Here is a 25,772-nt window from a genome sequence, read left to right on the forward strand (position 1 = left end):
CATTTCTCATTTTCACTCCATGTTCTGCCTAACAAAATGAATCACTTCACATTTCTCCTCATTGAACTTCATCTGCCATTCACCCGTCCATTCCACCAACTTGTAGATGTCCTTTTGGAGTTCTTGACTATCCTCCTCAGAATTCATCATGCTTTCAGGTTTCGTATCATCTGCAAAATTTGAAATTGTGCCCTCTACTCCAAGGTCTAGGTCATTAATATATCAGGAACAGCAAGATACCCAACACTAATGCCTGGGATACTCAATTACAAACATTTCTCCAGACTAAAAAACATTCATTAACCATAACTCTCCATTTCCTGTCACCTAGCCAATGTCATATCCATGGTCCCTTTTATTCCATGAGCTCCACAAGTCTGTTCTACGGCACTGTATCATATGCCTTTTGGAAATCCAGGTACATGACATCAACAGCATTGCCCTGATCAATTCTTTTGTTACCTCTTCAAAAAATCAGGAAGATAGTTAAACAGAATTTTACTTAACAAATCCATGCTGCTTTTCCTTGTTCATGTGACTATTGATTTTGTCCAAAATTATTGGTCCTAGATGTTTTGCCACCAAAGTTAAACTGACCGACCTGTAGTGGTTGGGCTTATTCTTACATGCCATTTTGAAGGTGGGTGTAACATTTGAATTATCCAGTCCTCTAGTACTGCTCCTGTGTCTAAGGAAGATTGGAAAATTATGGCCCATGTTTCTGCAATTTCCGCTCTCACTTTCCTCCATATCCTTAGATGCAACTCATTCAGTCTCCTGGTGACTTACCAATTTTTAGTATCGACAACCTATCCAATACCTCCTCCTTATTTTTAAATCCTTCCAGTGTTTCAATTACCTCCTCTTTCACCATCACGCAGGCAGCACCTTCTATTCTTGGAATAGACAAGTAATACATCAGCTATTCCCTCTGCCTCTATGTGTAAATTCCCTTTTTGGTCCCTAATTGGTCCTACTCCTTTTACTATTTACATGTCTACGGAATGTGATGCTACTAAGAAATTTTTTTTTAATCACTTTTTTTAAAATCAGCATCTCCAGCAGGAATAGGTCCTGCCCCCTGATATTTATTGAGATACATGCTAGTGCACTCTGCAGTGCACAGAGTGTGGGAGATTCATTCTGAAAATCCAGATGAAAAATACCACTGGGATTTATACTAGTTTTTACTCAAATTCAGTACTTAACAACTTTTTTGGGAGAATCCCACCAATTATTTGTATAATTTTAGTCCCCTTCTCTCCAACCTCCTTGCAAATCTGTTCATCTACATTCTTTCCATTAGTTGGTGGCCAATAGACTACATCAAGCAATATAATTGCACCTTTTTTGTTCCTTAGCTGCAGCCAAGTAGATACCCTCTCCCTCCAGCACTGCAATGCTCTCTTTAATCAATGTTGTCTCTCTTCCCTCTTTTCTTCCTTTCCTATCTTTCATTAATATTTTGCATCCGGAAATATTTAACATCCTGTCCTGCGCTCCTTTGAGCCAGGTTTCTGCAATAACCGTAACATCATATTTCCACATGTCAATTTGCACCTATAACTCACCAACCTTATTAACCAAACTCCATGCATTCACAAATATGCTCATTAACCCTGATTTACATGATTACTTTCTTCCTTACTCTGCTCCACCTAATAACATATTATTTCTTATTCCAGTGTTATCTCTCTCTCCCCCAGTGTTCTGTGCAACTTGGTATTCCCCTCTGATATTATCTTCTAGTTCCCACACTGCTGCCAAGTTAGTTTAACCAATCCCCAGTAGCACTAATAAATTGTCTCAAAATAAACTGCCCCACCTCCCTCTTCTTTTGCTTTGCTATCTTTCCTCAATACTTTGTATCCAGGAATATTTCCTTGCGGACAGCATGGTGGCACATAGTGAGCACTGCTTCCTCACAGTGCCAGGGACCTAGGTTCAATTCCAGCCTAGGGTGACTGTCTAGGTGGAGTGTGCACATTCCTCTCATGTCTGCATGGGTTTCATCTTGGTATTTCATCTGTGGATTCCTCCCACAGTCAAAGATGTGCAAGTTAGGTGGTTTGGCCATGCTAAGTTGCCCCTTAATGTTCAAAGATGGGTAGGTTAGGTGGATAGGCCATGCTAAATGCACAGGGTTACAGGGATAGGGCAGAGAAGAGATCTGGGTGAGATGCTCTTTTGGAGAGTTGGTGCAGACTCAATGGGCCGAATGGCCTCTTTCTAGACTGTAGAAATTCTTAAACGTTTATTTATAAGTGTCACAAGTAGGCTTACATTAACATTGCAATGAGGTCATTGTGAAAATCCCCTAGTCACCATCTCTCAATCTGAGTATCTCTAGCAATCTCCTACCTGAGTATCTCTGTCTTTATATATTTATCTATCTTTGAGTACATCTATATCACTGTGTGTATTTCTACGTATCTCTCCCTCATTCTCAGTCTCTTTCTCTGTACACAATACTCCAAATGCAGCCTAAACAAAGTCTTATACAGCTGCAACATGACTTTCCAATTCTTATACTCAATGCCCTGAATGATGAAGGCCAGCATGCATAAGCCTTCTTGATCACCTTGTCCACCTGAGTTGCCACCTCCAGGGAACTGTGGATCTGCATGCCTAGATCCCTCTGTATGCTAATACTGCAAATGACTTTGACTATTTTTGATGGTGGGGATGGCAAGAGATTCACATTTATTCCACCTAACTAGAGACTGGTTTGTTCACATTAGAGCTTTATAGACAAATCTAAATGGAGATGTAGACTAATCTTTCCTATGTTTTATCAGGTCTTAGTGTCATAATAGCACAAAAGGTGGCAATCTGGTCCATCGAGTCAATGCTAGCAATCCAGTCAGTCCTATTTCCCTGTTCTATCCCCATAGTCCCGAGTTCAGTTCTCTCAGGTTCCTTTCCCCCCGAGTATCTATGTAATTGCCTTTTGAAATCATTCATCGTCTCTGCTCCCACTACCCTCATAGGCAGCAAAATGCAGATCATTACCACATGCTGTGTAAAAAATGTTCTCCCTCATATCCCCCTGCATTGCTTGCCCAAAACCTGAAATCTGTGTCCCATAGACTTTATGCCATGAACTAATGGGAACAGCTTTTCTTAGTTAACCTTTTTGTTTTTGGAGTGCAATTCCACAAAACAGATGGCTGTTAATCAACTTCCACTACAGATATAGACAAGCTCAAAATTCCCACTTTTAAAAAATGAACAAAGCAACTCCTTGTCATCTTTCTTTAGCTAGAATTGATAGAATTGAGAGAATTGATCTTCTCTCACATAGTGGCAGCTGATTTTTACATAAATATATTTGGTAAAAATACTTAAAGCAAGACTCACCTCTTCCATTTCCATTTTCTTCATCCTACAAAAGAATCAAAGTAAATTTAGTTAAATACAACTGTTTCAATTCTTTGATTGTAACAGTTTGAACAACTTACTAACCATCTTTGAATGGATACTTTTGGTGAATTGCTATTAACCAAATTCAATTCACTACAGAGTTCACAATTAATAAATTGGAAAATTCAAGCCAACACAGATTGAACGAGAAAGCTTTAGGAGGGAATTTTCCTATGCTGCCTGACACAGGAATTGTATGAGTGGGGGAGGGACAGACCATGCAAAGGTCCAGTGACCTCGGATGGGATTTTCCACTTTTGCGGCGAGCGCGACTGGAAAATCCCATCCTTTTGTCATGGCAAAACATGTAATTCTTTTAAATTTGCTAGTTGGCTGATAGTTTTCACTTGGCCGACTGATGATGAACTGTATCACAACTGCACCCACACTTACATAGTAGACAGTAGGTAGGCAGTTAAAATTGATCAAATTACTTTGCCATAATGAGTTACTACAGCCTACCACTATTGAGTAGGGGGATTTAAATAAGGTCCAAATGATTTCCCTATTCAACTTCTTCAAAGCGGACCAGGATTTTAGAATTAGGACTAAGTTTTTCTAAAATAATTCTGTTCTCTTGACACTTTGAATCGGCCTTGTAAGGAGGGGGATTTTGCATCTGCGTTTGCTGCAAGCACAAATGGCAACATGGGCACAAAATCCCACAAGAGTCAGGAAACGAGGTTCTGATTTCCCTGCCCCTTACCGGTGACATGATGAGGTGAATCTCACTTCCATACATTTTAATAAATTTCCATCTAATTAAAGGGCTTCCCAGCCATGTAATTTCACCCCCCCCCCCCCCCTCACTGAATGCTCATACCAAGTTCACAACGGCTATATCTGAGTGAGAATCAGTCAAGGGGAACAAGCCAGGGAGGTTCCCAGCTCTATCAGGCCTGCCCCACCACAGTAACAGCATAAACCATGCCCTGCCCAATGTTCTGTGCACAAAGTGGCAGAAAATCTGGTCTGAAAACTCAGCTGTGCATCTGGAGAGGTAATGTCTGTTTCTGGTCAGAGCCTGATGCTCTGACAAATTTTCATAAAATTCACCAATAGAACATTTCCTGTTTTGGGCAGCACGTATACCTCAGTGACCAGAACTGGTTACAGTATTTAGGGGGAAGCCCGGTAACACCACCACACAGCTTTAGCAAGACTGGTTATACCTTCTTAACGTTATGTTTACCGTCAGTTTCTGACCCCCTTCAGCATTTCCCTTTGGTACTTTGACACTGTTCATCATTTTTCTCTGAATTAAACCCAAGTGCGGACGTATTTTTCTTTTGAGACATTTAAGATTAACAGTCTCATGAACCATATTCCCGTAATCCTGTCAAAATAAGAAATTTAACGACCTAAAAACTGAACTGTCTTTGGGTCCTGCCCCTTGGCATCATGAAACTTGACCAGCTATTTCTTTTTTGACAGGGTGTGCTGAGATCTGGAGAGAATTTTTTTCCCACCAAAACTAACACTCTGCCAAATTCTGGTAAGATCACCTCTAACGTTGCAGCTGTACCCACTGTCCTATCAGGCATTCTTCCAAATCCTAATCAGTCATTGCATGAAAAAGCTTTTCCACTGGTTATCAGTTCTAATTGTGCATTTTGGTCCAGTGGATTTAATTTGACTCAGATTGACCTTTTCTCCATCCTTCTACTGTTAATTTCTTAATTTTTAAACTTAATTGTTAAGACTATTTATTATTAGGCCTACTGTTCACTAAAGTTCTCACTGCCCCAGTTACACCTTTATCAGCTCACACTTGCAGCAGCCAAGAAATGAGTGGTGGAAATGAAAAAATTAATACCGTGCAAAAAATTGTGCTCTTTCATGCACATTGGGATAGCGTTGAGGAGGCCTTGCTCTTTATCTAATAAACTTTGCATAAACATAGGGCACAATTCTCCAATCTGATTCACCTTGCCTCCACTGCCACCAAGAACAGAGAATTTGTCACTCAACCAAAACTCCATTTATTGCCACAGGACCGGAGAATCATAGCCACAGGTGAGGTTGGTGGTTTCCGGCAATACTCTCTGCTGGAATCCCAAAAGTGGAAAAATTGGTGCCTTCATATCATTGACAACCTCAAGCATAATAAGCATAACATATAAGTAGCTAATAGTCTTCTGTGATGGTATGTCCTATATCCATGACATGTGAAGCTTGTACCTTACAGCTGAGTCATGGCCATAGCCAATGTCAGTAGGAATTATTACTAGTTAATGATACTATTATACTCGCAGTTGGACAGAGCTATGTCTGCATTACGAGCACATGCACTGTGTATCTGAATGCTAGATGGCTTGAGCCCCCTGTAAACCATTACTGAAAAGATGATGGGGCACATTTGATGTACATACTAATAGAACATATTATTCCATTGGACAATGGTGCAATAAGTTTAAATCTCACAGGATCCATGGTGAGGTGGCCAATTGGATACAAAATTGGCTTGATGACAGAAGACAGACAGAATTTGTAGGGGTTGTTTCTTCAAACTGGAGGTCTGTGACCAACGGTGTGCCTCAGGGATTGGTGCTGAGTCCACTGTTATATTATTTATGTTAATGATTTGGATGAAAATTTAGGAAGCATGGTTAGTAAGTTTGGAGATGACACCAAGCTTGGTGGCATAGTGGACCTAGGTCACCTAGGATTGCAATGGAATCTTGACTAACTGGGTCAGTGGGCTGATGAATGCCAGATGGAGTTTAACTTAAATAAATGTGAGAAGATGCATTTTGGTAGATTGAATTGAGGCAGGACTTATTCAGTTACTGGTAAGGCATTGGGGAGAGTTATAGAACAGAGATTCAGGAGTACAGGTTCATAGCTCCTTGAAAGTGGAGTCAGGTGGACAAGGTGGTGAAGGAGGCATTCAGCATGCTTGGTTTCATTAGTCAGAACATTAAATAGAAAGGAGTTGGGATGTCTTGTTGAAGTTGTACAAGGCCATACTTGGAATACTGTGTACAGTTCTGGTCACCCTATTACAGAAAGAATATTATTAAACTAGAAAGAGTGCGGAAAATATTTACTAAGATGCTACCGGGACTTGAAAGTTTAAGTTATCAGGAAAGGTTGGATAGACTGGGACGTTTCTCCCTGGAGCACAGGAGGCTTAGGGGTGATCTTATAGAGGTCTATAAAATAATGAAGGGCATAGATAAGATAGATAATCAACATCTTTTCCCAAAGGCAGGGGAGTCTGAAACTAAATGGCACAAGTTTAAGGGGAGAGATACGAAAGGTTCTAGGGAGGTAATTGTTTCAGAGAGTAGTGAGTGTTTGGAATGAGCTGGCAAAGGCAGTAGTCAAGGGGGGTACAATTTTATCTTTTAAGAAGCATTCAGACAGTTACATGGGTAAGATGGTTATAGAAGGATATGGACCAAATGCGGGCAATTGGGACTAGCTCAGTGGCAAAAACTGGGCAGCATGGACTGTTGGGCTGAGGGGCCTGTTTCCATGCTATGACTATGACTATAACTGAAAATAATAGTGGATATGTTAAACTAATTAAAAGTTACCATTTTTCTTCTGTAAGGAGTAATGCGTACATGTAAAGACTTAAAAAGATGGTGAGAGGGTTGTAAATTGTTTTGTTTAAATATGAACTGAGAAAGTTTTGAGTCCCATAACCTGTCATCTCGAGTTACTTTGTGCAGTGCTTACCAAGCCATTTGACAGAAAAAGATCAACTGGCTGTTTCTGCATCATTCATTCTTGCAAAAACGTTGTCCAATTCCTGATAGTATCAAAATGTTCATGTAGTCTATAATTATAAAGCGAGATCAAACAGCAAAATACTGTGGCCCTGGGGTTTAATATAAACTAGAAGTCTCTTTATTGTGAGATACATGGTACTGTCTGCATTGTAAATATGTTCTTCTTGATTAGAATTAACAACCTGATGAAAAGAGTGCAGGAGTGCATTGGAAAGAGTGTAGGAGGTATTTATAAGAACAGTTCTAGAGATGAGAAACTTCAGTTATGAAGATAGATTGGACAGGTTGGGACTATTTTCCTTGGAGAGAAGAAGGCCAAGAGAAGAGTTGATAGAGATGTTCAAAATCATGAGGGGACAGAATAGCTAGGGAAAAAATTGCTCCTGCTTGCGAAAGGATCAAGAACAAGAGGGCACAAATTTAAAGTGATTTGCAAAAGAAGGAAACGTGATGCAAGAAAAACCTTTGTCACATAACGAGTAGTTTGGGTCTGGAATACAATGCCTGGAGGTCTGGTAGATGCAGGTCCAGTTGGTGCATTCAAAAGGGCATTACATGATTATTTGAGTAGAATCAATGTATAGGTATAAAGGGAAAAGGCAGGGGAATGGCATTGTCATGATACTTCTTTGAACAGCTAGTGCAGACACGATAAGCAAAATAGTCTCCTTCCGCAAATAATCTGTGATTCAGTTTTCCAGTGCTTGATAAAATAGGAAAATGAGATATTCTTTGGAATTTCCTTTAATAACTCAATTATTGAAAACACTTTAGTGAACAGTACACCAATATTAATATGACAATAAAACATTCTGAGAAACTAAATTATATATGGTTGAAGATACAACTGAGCCAATTTTGTGTAAAGAATGGTTCTTAACGTAGAGCACAAAGGAACCACAAAAATGCTAAGAACCAAGAAAATAACAGAGCTAAGTATAACCTGCTGTGAACTTACTGGGGGCCATTCTCTCATTCCAACCCACTAATATTTTGGCAGGGGGTAGTCTGCCAGGTTGGGATCGTCACTGCTGGTGGGGAAGGGGCCTAGAGATCGGGTGCTCCAGGACGAGCGGGGGATTGGGCTGGCCTAGGAATGATCGTGGGGCCATGATTGGGCCATGGTGGAGGAGGGAAGGAGAGCAGCAGTGCGGGGATCCCAGGCTGGCCAGTAAACTGCAGGCGGATAATGTAGAGCATATACATAGAAGTTCGGAACTGTCAGACACTGACCTGAATAGGCCCCACTCCCAAGCTGTTAATGATATTCACGACTGTGGCCTCTACAATGCACAGAGTGTGGGAGATTCAAATCTGAACTCCCGCTGACAAAACAATCATGATTTACATTTTTCCTGCAAATTCAGTACTTAGAACTTTTTTGGGAGAATCCCCCCACAACGTCCATCAATGAACAAGACTCGAGCAGCTATTCTGGTCATTATCACTTTGCTGTTTGTAGGAGTTTGGCAGCTACATTTTCTACATTACCACAGTGACTACAAAACAAGTGCCAGACTGTGGCGACTAGGGGAATTTCACAGTAACTTCATTGCAATGTTAATATAAGCCTTACTTGTGACAAATAAGTAAACTTTATTGACTGCAAAGCACTTTGGGACAACCTGAGGTTGTGAACACAAATGCAAGTCTTCTTTATGTACAATGAGTAACCACTCCCAAGGTAAATTTTACCATTCAACAAAATCAGATACTGTTAACTTTGGGTGATATAATGCCAAACTATTAAAAAATCATGTTCAGATATCACTCCTCCTCCCCCTTATCACACTGAAATGGAACATTATTGTAATATGTGGAGTATTTTAAATTTAAGTAACTGACTAAGTTTTACTTCAAATATAAAACATAATTATCTTTTAATTTAATGAGCTTGGTACATGTTCTCTCTGAAATGTTCCCTCTTCACGAAGGGCTGAACTGTTTTCTTCCATGCTGTGTCCGTTCTACGATTCTATGTTCTGCTTCTATGCAAGACAAGTTTCAGGGCTTTATGCTGTTATGCAATCATGCCCTTAATAAGCAACTTGTAGTATTCAGCTCCAACACAGCCAACTAAATGCACCTGAATCAGAATAAAGCCTGCTAGTGAAAGTTGTCTGATCCTTGGTGACCTACTGTTGAATCAGGATAGTGCGGCACACAGCCTGAGGAATTGGTAAATCTTGGAAATGCATCTCATTTTCCATTACTATGAACCTTTATTCTCAAGCTGGAATCTGTTAGACAGGGTTCCAGATCTAGGATTAATTGGATTACTTTACTGAGCTGGGAACTGTCAGATCGTTTTAATGAGCTGGGATATGTTGGATTGCTTAATTACACCAGAATCTGTTTGTATTGGGATCTATTGTTGAGCTGACAGTTGTGATGTTCTGGGGCTGCAATGACTGGTCTCCAAACAACTTTGGATAGATAGATTGGAGAAACTGGGGCTATTATCCTTGAAGAGAAAGTTGAAAGGAGATTTGAAAGACTTATTCAAAATCATGAAGGGTTCATACAGAGTAAATTAGTAAAAACTGTGCCCACTGGTGGAAGGATCACAAACCAGAGGGCACTGATTTAAGGTGACTGGCAAAAGAAATAATGGCGACTTGAGGGACAACTTTATTATTCAGTGGGTGATTAGAATTTGGAATGTACTGCCTAAGCGTGTGGTGGAGGCAGATTTAATCACGGCTTTCAAATGAGATTTGGATCATTGTCTGAAGAGGAAAAAAACTGCAGGACTACAAGGAAAAGATAGGGGAGCGACACTAGTTGAATTACTCTTACAGTGAACTGGCACAGACATGATGAGCCCAATCGTTTCCTTTGCTGTGACAATTCTATGATTCTAAAAGCCGAATGAAAGTGTGGCAGCAGCACATTGTGGAGATATATGGATGAAATTGATTGCAATGAAATGTTTCTTTTTCGAGCAAATGTTGACAAAGCATTAAATCAGAACCATAGAATTATGTGCAGTGGCATCCATTCTACACAATTAGGACATATTACCCTGTGCTTTTAGAGAACTGGGCCAGTTCATTTGATTATTTTTCAAAATATGTTCAATTTTGACTTTTGGGTTACCTTCTCCATGCATCTTATTCTATATTCCTTACCAGCAAAACAGGAACAAATCAATGAAGTAGGATACTGCAGCTTTCTGAAAATGACAATTCTGTCAGATCCCTGCTAAACACATGTAGTATTAAAAATTCATATATAACCTTATGCAGCATCCCTGCCAGCTTGGCTCAACGGTAACATCACATCTAAGTAAAATGTCATGGGTTGCAAGCCCTAATATAGCGATGCTGGCGTTGGACTGGGGTAAGCGCAGTAAGAAGTCTCACAACACCAGGTTAAAGTCCAACAGGTTTATTTGGTAGCACAAGCCACAAGCTTTCAGAGTGCTGCTCCTTTATCAGGTGAGTGGGAGTTCTGTTCACAAACAGGGCATATATAGGCACAAACTCAATTTACAAAATAGTGGTTGGAATGTGAGTCTTTACGGGTAATCAACCCTTAAAGGTGCAGTCAATGTGAGTGGAGAGAGGGTTAAGCACAGGTTAAAGAGATATGTATTGTCTCTAGCCAGGCCAATTAGTGAGATTTTGCAAGCCCAGGCAAGTTGTGGGAGTTACAGATAGTGTGACATGAACCCAAGATCCCGGTTGAGGCCGTCTTCATGTATGTGGAACTTGGCTATCAGTTTCTGCTCAGCGAATCTGCGTTGTCATGTGTTGTGAAGGCCGCCTTGGAGAACACTTACCCAAAGATCAGAGGCTGAATGCCCGTGACTGCTGAAGTGTTTCCAACAGGAAGAGAACACTCCTGCCTGGTGATTGTCAAGCAGTGTTCCCTTCCTGTTGGGGAACACTTCAGCAGTCACAGGCATTCAGCCTCTGATCTTCAGGTAAGTGTTCTCCAAGGCAGCTTTCATGACACACAATGCAAAATCACTGAACAGAAACTGATAGCCAAGTTCCACACACGAAGACGGCCTCAACCGGGATCTTGGGTTCATGTCACACTATCTGTAACCTCCACAACTTGCCTGGGCTTGCAAAATCTCAGTAACTGTGCTCGCTGGAGACAATACACATCTCTTTAACCAATGCGTAACCTTCTCTCCACTTACATTGTCTGTACCTCTAAGAGTTGATTACCCGTAAAGATTCACATTCCAAGCATTATTTTGTAAATTGAGTTTGTGTCTATATATGCCCTGTTTGTGAACAGAACTCCCACTCACCTGATGAAGGAGCAGCACTCTAAAAGCTTGTGGCTTGTGCTACCAAATAAACATGTTGGACTTTAATCTGGCGTTGTGAGATTGCAAGCCCTACACAGATCTTAAACACATCTTAAATCTAAACTGATACCACAGCACAGGAGAGAGTGCTATGTAATTGAAGGTCAGTCTTTTGGTGAATTGTGGGCTTGTTCACTAATTTAGCTGGCCATAAAAGATTCCTCAGTTATTTGAAGAGTAGAATAGTTGTCCTGGTGTCTTGGTCAACAATCCTTCTTTAATCAGCACTATCAAAATAGACCAACATAGTTGTATGTTCGATCGTATCAGCAACCTGGCTAATGTTTCTGCCAATATAACAGTAACTACACTTCAAAATTAATTAACTGTGAAGCACTTTGAAACATCCTAAGGAAATGAAGATGCAACATAAAAGGAAGATCTTTCTTACACTTAAACCAGGTAACAATCATATTTTTCCTTTAATACTAAAAGTGTTTTGTCGAATACAAGTAACAGGTTTTAGCATTCATTTTTAACAGAGTTATTTCAGTTACAATCAGACTTGAATGAAAAAACAAATAGAAAATTAAAGGATCAATACAAACAGGATGAGCATATTTCCTTTATATTCCCAGAAGTTGGACAGGAACATTTTTAACATATCAAACGATTCAAAAAGAGAGAATGTTGGTGGAATTAAAGGCAAACCTGTTCATATTCAACGGAAACAACTCTCTTAACCCCTTAGTATGCTTTTAAATAAACAGTTGAAATCTTTGGTCCCTCTGCAAGTACTTACATTTTATCTACTTTCAGCACCTTTCTTCTCTTCATCTTTCAAATTTGGCAGTGAAGCTTCTTTTCCAGCCTGTATAACACTGTCTCACATCTGTTTTATTTCTTTCATTCTTCTATTACTTAATATCCACAACTTCTTACCCTAAGTCTTTCTTTTCTGCCACTCGTCTTATTTTACAATCCAACCAACACCATTCACAAAAGCCCCAGTGACCTCACTGAAAAAACAAGTGCCTGGGAGGACATGGGGGAGGGGGAGAATTCATGACCAAATTCCATTGGTAGCTATAGTTAACCTCATTATTCACATGGTTTTAGCGTGTATACGTGTAATCAATTCCAAGAATGGCATAGTAATCATGAAAGTTACGTTTCAAAAAAATTCAGGTGCTCTCCTATTCCAGCAGCATAAAGTTACTTGAATTAGATTTGCAAGCCAACAAACTGATAATTGCGAATGAGATTTTTCTCACTGGTTTACAATGAAGGTTTGCATATGTGACAGTTCCAATTTTACTACTATTTTCGAGCAATTATTATTCTTTATACATCAAATTCTCTGAAATAAAAAATGTGGGATAAGGCAGCACTAGCAAGAGCAGAATTTATTGTCCACTCCTCACTGCCCTTGATAATGCCATATCAAATGGTGTAATATTTTTAAAAATTATTCATTTATTATTTTGACTAAACTTCAATGATGATGATGTTGGGGTGAAGTGGTGGGGGTCTGTCCACCAGGGATTTACTTATAAAAGTAGGTGAACATTTGTAAAGTTTTGCTGTAGACCTTTCACTTCTGACAGTGTAGCAATTTAAATTGGCAGGCAGGCCATCTTAAAATTCCAAAAATCTTAACTATGAACTGGAAAAAAGAAAATATTATCCATGAAGATTTATTTGGCATTCATGACCAATAGTTATTTAGTTTGGGGAGGCGATCACCTAGTGATATATTCACTACAGCATTAATCCAGAAACTCAGCTAATGTTCTGGGAACCCACCACAGCAGATGGTGGAATTAAGATTCTAATGATGATCATAAAACTATTTCGATTGTCGGAAAAACTCACCTGGTTCACTAATGCCCTTTAGGGAAGAAAATCTGCCATCCTTACCTGGTCTGGTCTACATGATTCCAGAGCCATAGCAATGTGGTTGACTCTGCCTTCTGAAAAGGCCTAGCAAGCTATTCCATTGTATTAGTCCAAGGACAACTAGGGATGGACATTTAATGTTGGCCAGCCAGCAACAGCCATGTCCCATGAATGAATAAAAAAGAATTTAAGATTATACTGCACGTTCCAGAGTGCTCCACAGCTCCATCATTCAAAACCATGATAAACACAAATCCTTTCCAATAGAACTTCGAGCAAATAAAATATACAACTCAATGACAAAAAGCCTTTAGCCAACAACTTTGCTCATTTAGAACAAAGAAAGAACAAAGAACAGTACAGCACAGGAAATAGGCCCTTCGGCCCTCCAAGCCTGTGCCGCTCATTGGTCCAACTAGACCATTCGGTCGTATCCCTCCATTCCCAGTCTGCTCATGTGACTATACAGATAAGTCTTAAACGATCCCAGCGTGTCTGCCTCCACCCTACTTGGCAGTGCATTCCAAGCCCCCACCACCCTCTGCGTAAAAAACGTCCCTCTGATGTCTGAGTTAAAACTCGCCCCTCTCACCTTGAGCCTGTGACCCCTCATGATCGTCACCTTTGACCTGGGAAAAAACTTCCCACTGTTCACCCTATCTATACCCTTCATAATTTTGTACACCTCTATTAGGTCTCCCCTCATTCTCCGTCTTCCCAGGGAGAACAACCCCAGCTTACCCAATCTCTCCTCATCCCTGAGACCCTCCAAACCAGGCAACATCCTGGTAAACCTCCTCTGCACTCGCTCCAAAGTCTCCACGTCCTTCTGGTAGTGTGGCAACCAGAACTGGACGCTGTACTCCAAATATGGTCTGCAACATCAGACTCCAGTTTTTATACTCTGTGCCCCCTCCTATAAAGGCAAGCATGCCATATGCCTTCTTCGCCACCTTCTCCACCTCCACCAAATCCTTCAAGGATTTGTGGACTTGCACACCTAGGTCCCTCTGTGTTTCTATACTCTTAATGGTTCTGCCATTTATTGTATAACTCCCCTCTACATTAGTTCTACCAAAATGCATCACTTCGCATTTATCTGGATTAAATTCCATCTGTCATTTCTCCGCTCAATTTTCCAGCCTATCTATATCCTGCTGTATTGTCCGACAATGTTCATTGCTACCAACAAGTTCAGCCATCTTTGTGTCATCATTAGTAGCCAATGTACAATTTTCTGGAAATATACACCTTTGACTTCCATATTTGTTGATGCCTCAAAACTAGATGGTAATGTGAGTTCTGGGTTTCAACTATTTGGTATACAGCAGTATTACAGTATGGGAGTTACACTATATAACATTGTTCTTTGAACGTAATAGCAAAATAGATAGGAGCAGGAGTAGGCCATTTGGCTCCTTGACCCTTCTCTGCCATTTAATTAGATTACGTCTGATCTCCAATCTCAATGCCATTTTCCTGCATGATCACCATATCATTTGTTGCCTTTACTTTCAGAAATCTATCAATTTTTGTTTTGAATATACTCAATGATTTAGCTTCTAAAACCCTCTAAGGTAGGAGATTTCTAAGAAAAGAAGTGAAGAAATTTCAAAATTTCTTCTAATCTCACACCTAAATTATCTATCCTTATTCTGAGACTGTGTCCCCTCATTCTAGACCACAATCTCATCCGAGGGGAAACACATTTCCTTGTTGAGCCTGTAAGAATTTTGTATGTTTCAAAGAGATTGCCTCATTGAAACTCTGGAGAACGAAGTCCCAGCTTCCTCAATCTCGCTTTACAGTGCAATTCGCCATCCCAAAAATCAGTCTAGTGAACCTTCATTGTACTCCGTGGAAAATATATCCTTCCTTAGGCAAGGAGACCAAAACTGTGCACAATATTCAATGTGGTCTCACCAACCAAGGCTATATACAACTGCAGCAGGACATCTCCTGTACTCAATAAAGACCAAAGTAGCATTTGTCTTAATTACTTGTTACACCTGCATTCTAGCTTTTAGTGACTCATGAGCAATGACACCAAGCTTTCACCATTTAAGAAATACTCTGTATTCTGCTTTACTGACCAAAGTGGATAATTTTGATTTGATTTATTGTCACATGTATTAACATACAGTGAAAAGTATTACTTCTTGTGTGCTATACAGACAAAACACACCGGTCATGGAGAAGGAAATGAGAGAGTGCAGAATGTAGTGTTACAGGCATAGCTAGGATGTAGAGAAAAATCAACTTAATGTGAGGTAGGTCCATTCAAAAGTATGACAGCAGAAGGGAAGAAGCTGTTCTTGAGTCCTTTGGTATATGACCTCAGACTTATGTATCTTTTTCCCAACGGAATATGGTGGAAGAGAGAATGTCTGGGGTGTGTCGGGTCCTTAGTTATGCTGGCTGCTTTTCCAAGACAGCGGGAAGTGTAGACAGAGACAAGGCTGGTTTGCATGATGGATTGGGCTACATTCAGACTGGGTAATTTCACACCTATTCACTTTATTTTTCATCTGCCACAAGGGCAGTTCTCCCAAAAAAATTTGAAGTGTTGAATTTGCGTAACAACTGGAGTAAATCACTGTTTTTTTAAGCAGGAGTTTAAAAAAAGAATCTCCCTCTGTGCACTGCAGTATCGCAATGACCCTGTCTGCTGGCTAGCCCTGCAATCCTGCAGTGCCAGCGTTGTCGTCCCCATCCCCACAGCCATGGTGAGTCCCGACTGCTGGCCTCTCTCCCTCCTCCACCATTCCCAACTACAGAATGGCAGCACGATCACCCTTCCCACCCCCAACAATTGTCCTACCAGAGGCCCCTGTCCCTATCATGCCCTGCCCCATTAGGACCTATTCCTTGGCACTGCCTCCTGGGCATTGGCACTTTGTCCGTTGGGCAAACAGGGGTACCAGGCTGGCACTGCCAAGATGCCAATGATGTGGGTATGCCGGCGTTGGACTGGCGTAAACACAGTAAAAAGTCTGACAACACCAGGTTTTAGTCCAACCTATTTATTTGATAATATACTCGCAAGCTTTCGGGTTAGCCCCTTCACCTGACGAAGGGGCTAACCAGAAAGCTTGCGAGTATATTATCAAATAAATAGGTTGGACTAAAACCTGGTGTTGTCAGACTTTTTACTGTAAGATGCCAATGCCCAGAGGGCACCCACCCCAGCACTCAACCTTCTGGGGGAGCCTCGATTGCTCCCCCTTCACTCCAGTGGGGTCAGGCCACCAGCTCCCCACTTGTGCTAGCAAGCCAGGAGACTCAAGTCCCAGGCCACTGATGAGATTTCAAATATATGGAAATTAGGCACTGCATTTATTATGCAGCTCCACACCAATTTCCGACATGGAGCTGACAGCACCAGAAATCCAGCACTGGGAGATGTGCTCAGGTTTGGGCACCCAGCAAAGAGCCCTTGGAACGGATCCCGCTGGAGTCTCCTGGCCAACTGTGCTAAAAAAGCAACACAGCAGGAAAGGAGAATTGCCTCCTCTGCTCCCCCTCAATATTCTTGCCCACTCACTTAGCCTGTCTACGTTCCCTTGAAGTCTCTTTGCATCCTCCTCAGGACTCATCCCTACCATTGTGTTTTGAGTCATCAGCAACTTGGAAATATTATATTTGATCCCCATATCCAAATCATTGATATAGATTGTGAATAGCTGAGGCTCAAGTACCAATCCTCGTGTTCCTCACATATCACAGGCCTCTCATGTGAGAATGACGCATTTATTTCTACTATGTTTTCTGTTTGTTAACCAATATATATCAGTATATTATCCCCAATCCTGTGTGTTCCAATGTTGTTAACCGACCTTGTGTTAATATTAATTATTGTTACAATAATTATATTAATAATTAACAACTGTTAATAAGCAAGTTAAGCTAGCTGAGAAAACTTCTAAAAAAATTAGTCAGCAGATACATTTGTAAATCAGCACCGACATTAATGGATAAATTCCAAGCACTCTGTTCCTTTCCAAGATATTAAACTAAATTTAGCACTAAGTCTTACGGCTTGTTATTTGTGCTCTCAACTCAGTTCCAGGGGCTTGAGGTCACCAGGCTGGATGTTAAGGATAAGAGCCAACGCCCTTCACAGAAGCACAAAGTACGGTTTGCATCTTTCAGATAAATTTAATATCCCTCTGGGGGTGGGACAAAGTAACCATGGCAGAAACTTGGGGAAATTAAAGGATAATGAGAACAATCTTCCAAAAATATAATTGAGGTGGAGGGATAATTAATTGTGAATTTAATACATCTTTCATCGAGTGAGGATTTTACTGAAACACATCTCAAGAGAATTCAACTCTAAACAAACAAAAGTTTTTCCTTTCCACTATCTGGTGGTATTCTAGACAGTTTTGTGCATATGTCAAAGTAAACCATTCAAGGATGGAAATACAATAATTACATGAGACTCCATTTAAGACCCATTGCTGCTTACGAGCAAGTGCAATAAGAGTATCACAAGCAAAGCCTGAGAAAAGCACAACTTTTGAAAGCAAATTAAGATAAATAAAAAGGAAATAATTAATGATCATGGTAAATTTCCAATTCCACCAGTTAATCTATAGCAATGGAAAATTAATCATATATCCTCCATACAATTATTGTACCTGACATACCCATTATGGTCAACAGATATTGATTCCCACTTTTTGTTTCAGGGAAATGTCCTACATAATCAATTAAGATCCTAGTACATGGTTCCTCAAATGCTGGAATGGATATTAAGGGTGCTGGTTTTATCACCACTTGAGGTTTCCCTATCACTTGAAATGTGTGACATGACAGACAAAATTTAACTACATCTTTACGCAGTCCAGGCCAATAAAAATGTTTTTGTATTTTAGCTTGAGTTTTCCTTACTCCCAAATGACCTCCTACTACCTCATGTATTACTTGTAACATCTCCTTTCTATACCCTACTAGCAATACCACTTGATGAACTTCTGCCTGAACATGTAATGGTCTCCATTTCCTCATTAAGACTTCATTTTTAAGGTAATAACATTCTGGTATGCAGTCAGATTCCTTTTCCATGTATATTTCTGATATAAATGTGTTATTTCTATATTTTTCTGTTGTAACTCTACTCATAATCAATATCAGAGTGCATCATTCTATTGTCAGAAGAAATTGGAACTGGAGGCCGCCATTCAGCCTCTAGAATCTGCTCTGCCATTTGCTAAGATATTTCTAGTTTGGGAAAGTTTGCCAACTTTCCCAAACTAAAAATATCCACCTCATCCTCCACCTGTTCTTATTCTTTCCCAATCATCTGATCAAAAATCATTTCTCATAATTGAACTTCAGCTTTCTTATCTTCACTTTGATTTCTCCTCATTTTAACCTGTGACTTTGTGACATTGTTACTACATAATCAGGAAAAATCCCAGGACATCCGTCCTTCAACAACTCAGTTGTTTGATTTTCCACTGGCTATTTAACCACAGTAGGCATCACTCCCACCTGTGATCCAGCTATATCATTACCCAAGATAAATTGTATAACTGGACAAGACAATTGCTCTTTTACTCCTACTACCATTTCACCACTCTTCACTAGATTCTCCAACCTCATCTTGTACAAGGGAACACTACTCTTCTCACCATGAATTCCACATATTACCAACTTTTCTGCCAGTATTCCTTCCAAACTACATAACTCCTCATCTCTTACCATCAAAGATTGACTTTCTCTCATAATGCTTAAAATTTTACTCCTGCTCTGCTTTTTACTCCTGCTCTACTTTTTACTCCTGCTCCTAAAATTTTACCTACTCCTCCTGGTACATATGAGTAAACTTTACCCACATAAGTAAAATCTTTAAGGAGATCTGACACCCTCTTATCAATCAGCTTCTGACCAGACTGTACATTCTTCTGCATCTTCTTTGCTTCAGTTCGGCTTTTCTTTACCACTTTAACAAATCCCACTGGTTTACCCTGTTTTACCATTTCAGTTTTCCCAGTGCTTTTCTTAAACCACCAACACTGCGATTTTGCATGGCCTAATTTATTCACAGTGAAAACATCTGAGGCTTTTCATTTCTCTTCCACCCTCCTGGATTTCCTTTTTAGCCTGATGTATGCTCTCTTTATCATCTCCCAGAAGATCTCCTTTACCTTTACCACCTGAGTATTTCTCTTATCCTCAGTTTCTATCCTTCATTGGTGGAAACTGATGTTGGAAACCAAACTTTGATTTATGAACTAATTCATAATCATCAGCTGCTAACCTCGCAGTTTTAACCTTCTGTTCTTCCACGAGTTTTTTTTTGGTTATGAACAATTTTTAATTAATTTGCAAGTCTGTACAAGGGATTCGGTTTTGCTTTTTAGACTCTTCTTCCTTGGATAGAGTCTTAATGATCTCTTCCTTCTTGGCCTGCAGACGCTCTTCACGGCACTTACGAGCTTCCTTGGTCCTGGTTCTGCGAGCATCAGCCTGGTCAGCCAGTAACTTCTTAAGTTCTACTACATTAGGAAGTGAATTTTAAAACTTCTCCAAAATAATCATTTCTTGAACAGCTCCATATGTCTGGTCCATTTTCAAAGCCCTTATCCCACCAATCAAAATGCCCTGATCCTTTCAAATTCTATGTATGTTTGGCCAAGTTCTTTCCTTAGATTTCTTAACCTTTGTCTGTAGGCACCTGGCACTAGTTCATATGCAACTAAGATAGATTTTTTTCACCTCATCCTACTTCCCAGATATTTCCTCTGATAGTGACAAAATTTCATTAGCTCTACTTAACAACTTTATTTGAATCAGTAATACCCATGCCTGTGGCTATTTCATTTGTTTAGCCACTTTCTCAAATGAAATGAATAAAGCCTCTATATCCTTCTCATCAAACCTTGGCAATGCTTGGACATATCTGAATAGATCTCCAGCAAGCTTTTGATTACAAAGCTCTTGCTCCTTCTCACTGTCCCTATCACTATTCTCAAGCTGTACTTTTCCTTTCACCTCCACCAATTTTAACGGACATTCATTATTTTATTGCCAGTTTCTGAAGTTCAAATTCTCTTTTTCTTTTTCCCTTGCCTGCAGTTCAAGCAGTCTAATTTCTTTTTATTTTTGTCATTCAAATTGTTTCCATTCTTTTGCTTTTTCTGCTACATTGGCCTCTCTTTCTCTTGCTTTTTCTGCTGCAATTGCATCCCTTTCTTTGGCCTTTGCTATTCTCTCACTTTCCTTTATTTAGAGTTTAAGCTATTTCATTTGTAATTGAATAGCCATTTCCAATTATTCTGACTGCATTTCTGCCAATTTTAAATGCTGAGCTATCGCCATAATTATCTCTCCTTTCTTTACGGCGCCAGGCAATATCAACTGCAATGTTTTAGCCAATTCTAAAAGTTTTGTTTTAGTTAGGTTTTGTAAATGACCTTATGTGACGTCTTCCTCCCCAGAAACTTCTTAGCCTCTGAAAGAGTCATTATTTCACAAGGCACTCCCTATTTAAACCTGAATACAACACCTGAAAAGAAAACACCAATATGCTCACCATATTTTGAGTTCAATAATCTCATAATCCCAAATCAATCAAGAAATATAGATTTAAATCCCACAAGAGAGAGCCCCCAGTTGTTATGGTTTAGGTCAGAAACTCCAAAGTGTTTTATGGAATCTGTCTGCATCTTGCTTTGGCTAGGATAAGCATAATAAGTTCCACTTCTGGTATGATTCAAATGACCCACTAGGGAGTTCTTATCAAATAAAGTTTATTTAAGAATATAGTTAATATGTGTACTAAGAAAATTAATAAGAACTTTTATCAAATATAAACCCAAAAAAACCATGATAATGCATAACCCTTAACAAATACAGCTGATGTGTTCCAATCAAACCAAAACCTTTGCCATAGACAAAATCCTTTTCACAAAACACAGCAAAGACTAATGCTCACATGATACTGGACTTGAGACCTTTGGAGGAAGTCTGCAAATCTCTGAATAGACTAGAAGAACTTCCCAAAACATCAGGGATTTTAGGCAAGCCACCAACAGCCAATTCCCCCTTCAGAAATGCAAGATCTTGCTTTCAGCTAACCAGCAGAATTTCCAAAACTAGGGAGATACTACTTTTCAGCTTGATGACCCTTCTAAAAACATCAACTCTAACTGGAGCCAAAAAAAATGAAATCTTAAACTCATAAGAACATAAGAAATAGGAGGAGGAGTAGGCCATCTAGCCCTTCGAGCCTGCCCCGCCATTCAATAAGATTACGGCTGATCTGAAGTGGCTCAGTTCCACTTTCCCGCTTTCTCCCCATAACCCTTAATTCCCTTGCCTACCAAAAACCTATCTACCCATGTATTAAATATATTTAGCGAGGTAGCCTCCACCACTTCAACGGGCAGAGAATTCCAGAGATTCACCACCCTTTGAGTGAAGAAGTTCCTCCTCAACTCCGTTCTAAACTGCCCCCCACCCCCCTTATCTTGAGGCTGTGCCCACTGCAAAGGAAACAATAACTGTCCAAAAACACATGACTGTCCACCTTACAATGAAGGATCATAAAACAACCCAGAGTTAAAATAAAAAGACTCCCATTCAAGCTATTAGAGTAGCAATAAAAGGACATCTCTAGTCAAGGGTAACAAATGACATCAACTAAGGTTGACAGTTAAGGAATCACTGAAGTTGTGTGAGCTGCAGAGATCATGATTCTTAAAGGTACACTAATGTCACAGTAAGGATACAATGTGATTATGTAAAAGTTGGAAAATAATGGAAATGATCACTGGCCTCAGAGGCCAGAACTCTCCATTCACCTGACGAAAGGGCAAACCCTGAAAGCTTGTGAGTTTACTATCAAATAAATCAGTTGGACTTCAACCTGGTGTTGTCAGACTTCTTACTGTGTTTACCCCAGTCCAACGCTGGCATCTCCACATCTGGACAGAGTAGACAGCAGAAACTCCTCTCATTGGTGAAAGGACTGTCAAGAGTGGAGGCATGAGAGAAAACTTTTTATGGAGCGCGTGCTGAAGATTTTGAGGTATTGCCTGTATATGTGGCGGAGGTAGATTCAATTGTGGCTTTCAAAAGAGAATTTGATCATCATCAATACAGAAAAGATTTTCAGGGTTACAGGACAGTAGCACGAACTGAACTGCCCTTGTAGAAAGCCAGCAGTGGCATGACAGACTGAATGGCCTCCTTGTGTGCTGTAATCATTTTAGGGCTCAAAAAAAATCTTTCTACAATGTATAAAAATGACCACATTGACTTTTGCTTTCAACACTGATTCCTAGACTTTGTTAGTTAATGGTAAATTAACACTGCAGTCACTTCAACCTGTAACAGTCTGCTTCTGAGTGTGATCTTTCCATATTTAAATATGATTCCTAATGTGTATTTAGTTCATGTAAATTTCACTGTGAACTGTTGCAGCAAGTCGATTGCTAACCCTAAGCAAAGTAACCAGATATATGCAGCTGGAGGGAAATAATTCAATTGTGGGTTGTCTGTTACAAATATTCAAGGAGGAAAACAAGTGTTATGAAAGCAAAATGTCAACAGTATCCCGGTCTATTTAAAGCCTACTAAAATATGATGCATTAATAACCAGAACATGAAATTGACTAACTCAATGTGCATAATCAGTAGCAAGAAAAGTGTATGTTCTTAAATGTACAGGATTATTCATTTGAATGGAATATTCCCAAGTTTGTGAAGTTTGAAATTTTGGCCCAAGTATCAAGCACTAAATGAATCTTAAATGCCATGTGCAAATGCTGGCATTCAATAACAAAACTACTCAGTTTCAAAGAATGAAAAGGATGATGACTGCCTTGAATTCAAAAGATAGACTTGCTGACTAAGTCTGTGGGTGCCACTGAGGGACTGCAGCAATTTCTTAACCCAAAATGTTCCATCTCCACAAGATTGTGGGAAATCAGCTAAGATAATAATGTTCACAATCACAAACAGATTTCCACTTCACAGTGATTTGCCTTCACTTGAATTCCAAAGCTCGTGTCACACCCAATCTTCCTGATGCAGAGTGGGTGAGACTGGATCAGCAAAGTAACTCAAGGGCTCCAGCACTCTAGTGTAAAAAGAGTGCAGCAAAAGAGCACATGCCCTCTTTTTACAGCACTAGTTACCATAAAGCAGGTGAGTTTAAAAGAACCATTGAAAGGGAGAAGGTAAATTTTAAAGTCAATGATTGGAATCTGGCTGGGGGTTCAGACATCAGCAGGGGCGGGAGCATTCGGGTTCGGGGGTTGTCAGATAGGGGCGGGGGGAAGGTGGGAAGTGGTGATGGTGTGGGGGCATCAGGGATGTTTCATGCAGGACTCAGTTTGGGTCTTTAAAACAGCTACTCTGAAGTTTTTTTTGCCTTCTAACACTGAGTAACTTTGAGGTTAATACTGGTAGACCTTAATTAGCTTTACTGGATGGTTTCCAGATCAGCACAACTGTCCAGAGGAAGTCACAGTGAGAAGTCTCACAACACCGGGTTAAAGTCCAACAGGTTTATTTGGCAGCACTAGCTTTCGGAGCCTCAAGCTCCTTCTTCAGGTGAGGACTTGTGTTCATAAACAGGGCACATAAAGACACAAACTCAATTTACAAGTTCTCACTCACCTGAAGGAGCTTGAGGTTCTGAAAGCTAGTGCTGCCAAATAACCTGTTGGACTTTAACCTGGTGTTGTGAGACTTCTTACTGTGCGTACCCCAGTTCAGCATCGGCATCTCCTAATCAGAGGAAGTCAGCCCTTCGGGACAATTGCTGGGTAAACCTTTACATGAGAATCTCCAAGAGGGATTCCCCAGCACACCTTTGGGATATCCCCAAATGCAAGGGTGTTATGGCCCATTAAAAACTTGAGTTCAGGCATACATCATCAGTCCAGAAACTTTATTTCCTCTTATCAGTTGTTAAATTATGTTTTGCTATCAATATTCCCTTTTCCCTGGCTGAGGGATGAATAAAATCTCCCAGTCAGGCTATACCTTTCTACGACTTGGCCCTGTCAAACAGTCGGGTGACGTTGATGGTGTGATTCCATCATCTGTCCCTTGCTTCTCTGGCACTTTGAGCGCGCTTGAGCATCACATCTTGTTCCATCTCTCACTGAAAATCAACTCCCAACTTAATTTTGCTATTTCAACAGTTATCATGTAATTGCACTTTGAGCCACTAGGTGACTCCACAGGCCCAATTTCTTCACATTTATTAATCAATGAACAATTTGCCAATAATATATTATTGTGCTGGTAAAGTCAGAATCTGATCATGTGATTCAAATGACAGCTTTTCTAGTTTATAACCAGATCATGACGTACATATGGACTGTAGCCCCACTTTTGTTAGCAAAGTAAAAACACTAATTTTTAATTATTAGTGAAAAATACAGTGTTTTCCCACCTCTTTCACAGAAGTGACAAACACTGATGAGATACCAACAGGGGCAGGAAGCAGAATACAATAGGCACTATGTGACTAACTTGAAACAATGGGGACCAACCAAATGTTTAAGATTCCAGTTCCATTCCTGCTCATGTCAGCAGAGATACAAAACAGTGGTGAATAAAATCCTCCTTTGTATTGGTAGAGCTGACAAAGCAAATCCACAACAACTTGCACTGATACAGCACCATCAACAGAGGGAAAACCATTCAAAGAAGCGGATTTAAGAGAAGTGAGCAGAAAGTTGGAAGTGACTTGTGAGGTGGTCAAAGAAAGCACAGATGATGTGGCATAAGAATTGAAAGAAAGAATTCCAGAGCAAAGATTCCAGATAGCGGATGGTATAGCTGCCTGTCAGGAGATGCAAAAAGCCAGGTGGAAGAACAGAGACTTCTGCCATGGGGTGTATGGTTGAAGTGATTAACAGTGTGAAGGAGAAGGCCAAGAAATGGATTCAAACAAGGGAAGAATTTGACATTGGGATTCTGGATCAGCAAGAACAGGAGGAACAGAGGAACAGAACATGTTGCATTTTAGAAAAGGGAGAAGTGACAACTAGAGATTGTGGCCCTCTTCACCAGAACTTTCTGATTTTCCTAGCTAATGGCTTCCACTCTTGCAACAGCACAAAAATGTTCCTAGCAAAAGTTACCAATAATATCCTCTGTGACTGTGGCCATGATGTTACCTCCTTGTCCTTCTGCAGACTTTGACCTACGCCACCACAGCAATTTGCTCCAACAATTCTCCATAGTCCAGCTCAGTGGGACTGGCCTCTCATGCTTCTTTTCCCAGTTGTAGTCAAACTAGATCAATACCAGGATTGGTTCCTCCTCTCAGCCACCGTACCTATATCCCTGGCAGAGGTTCTTCCACATCTATGTGCGCTTCATTTGCAACTGAAGCCACTCGATGCTACCTCTCTGCAAAAGAGGGCAAGACAGAGCGCGCGAGGGGGAGGCGAGAGAGAGAGAGAGCGCGC

General features: G+C 40.3%; 1 protein-coding gene across 1 annotated transcript in view; it reads right to left on the minus strand.

Annotated features, from left to right (window-relative positions):
• LOC145359205 (rho GTPase-activating protein 23-like) overlaps positions 1–25,772 on the minus strand; it is a 241,368-nt gene that overhangs the window by 149,844 nt on the left and 65,752 nt on the right. Inside the window, exon 3 of the mRNA XM_080213675.1 lies at positions 3,361–3,385. Within this exon, the coding sequence (XP_080069801.1) occupies positions 3,361–3,385 (25 nt within the window). The remainder of the gene's footprint in view (positions 1–3,360; positions 3,386–25,772) is intronic.

The sequence above is a fragment of the Carcharhinus amblyrhynchos genome, chromosome 27, assembly GCF_965287045.1.
Source record: "Carcharhinus amblyrhynchos chromosome 27, sCarAmb.v2.hapA, whole genome shotgun sequence".
Lineage (NCBI taxonomy): Eukaryota > Metazoa > Chordata > Chondrichthyes > Carcharhiniformes > Carcharhinidae > Carcharhinus > Carcharhinus amblyrhynchos.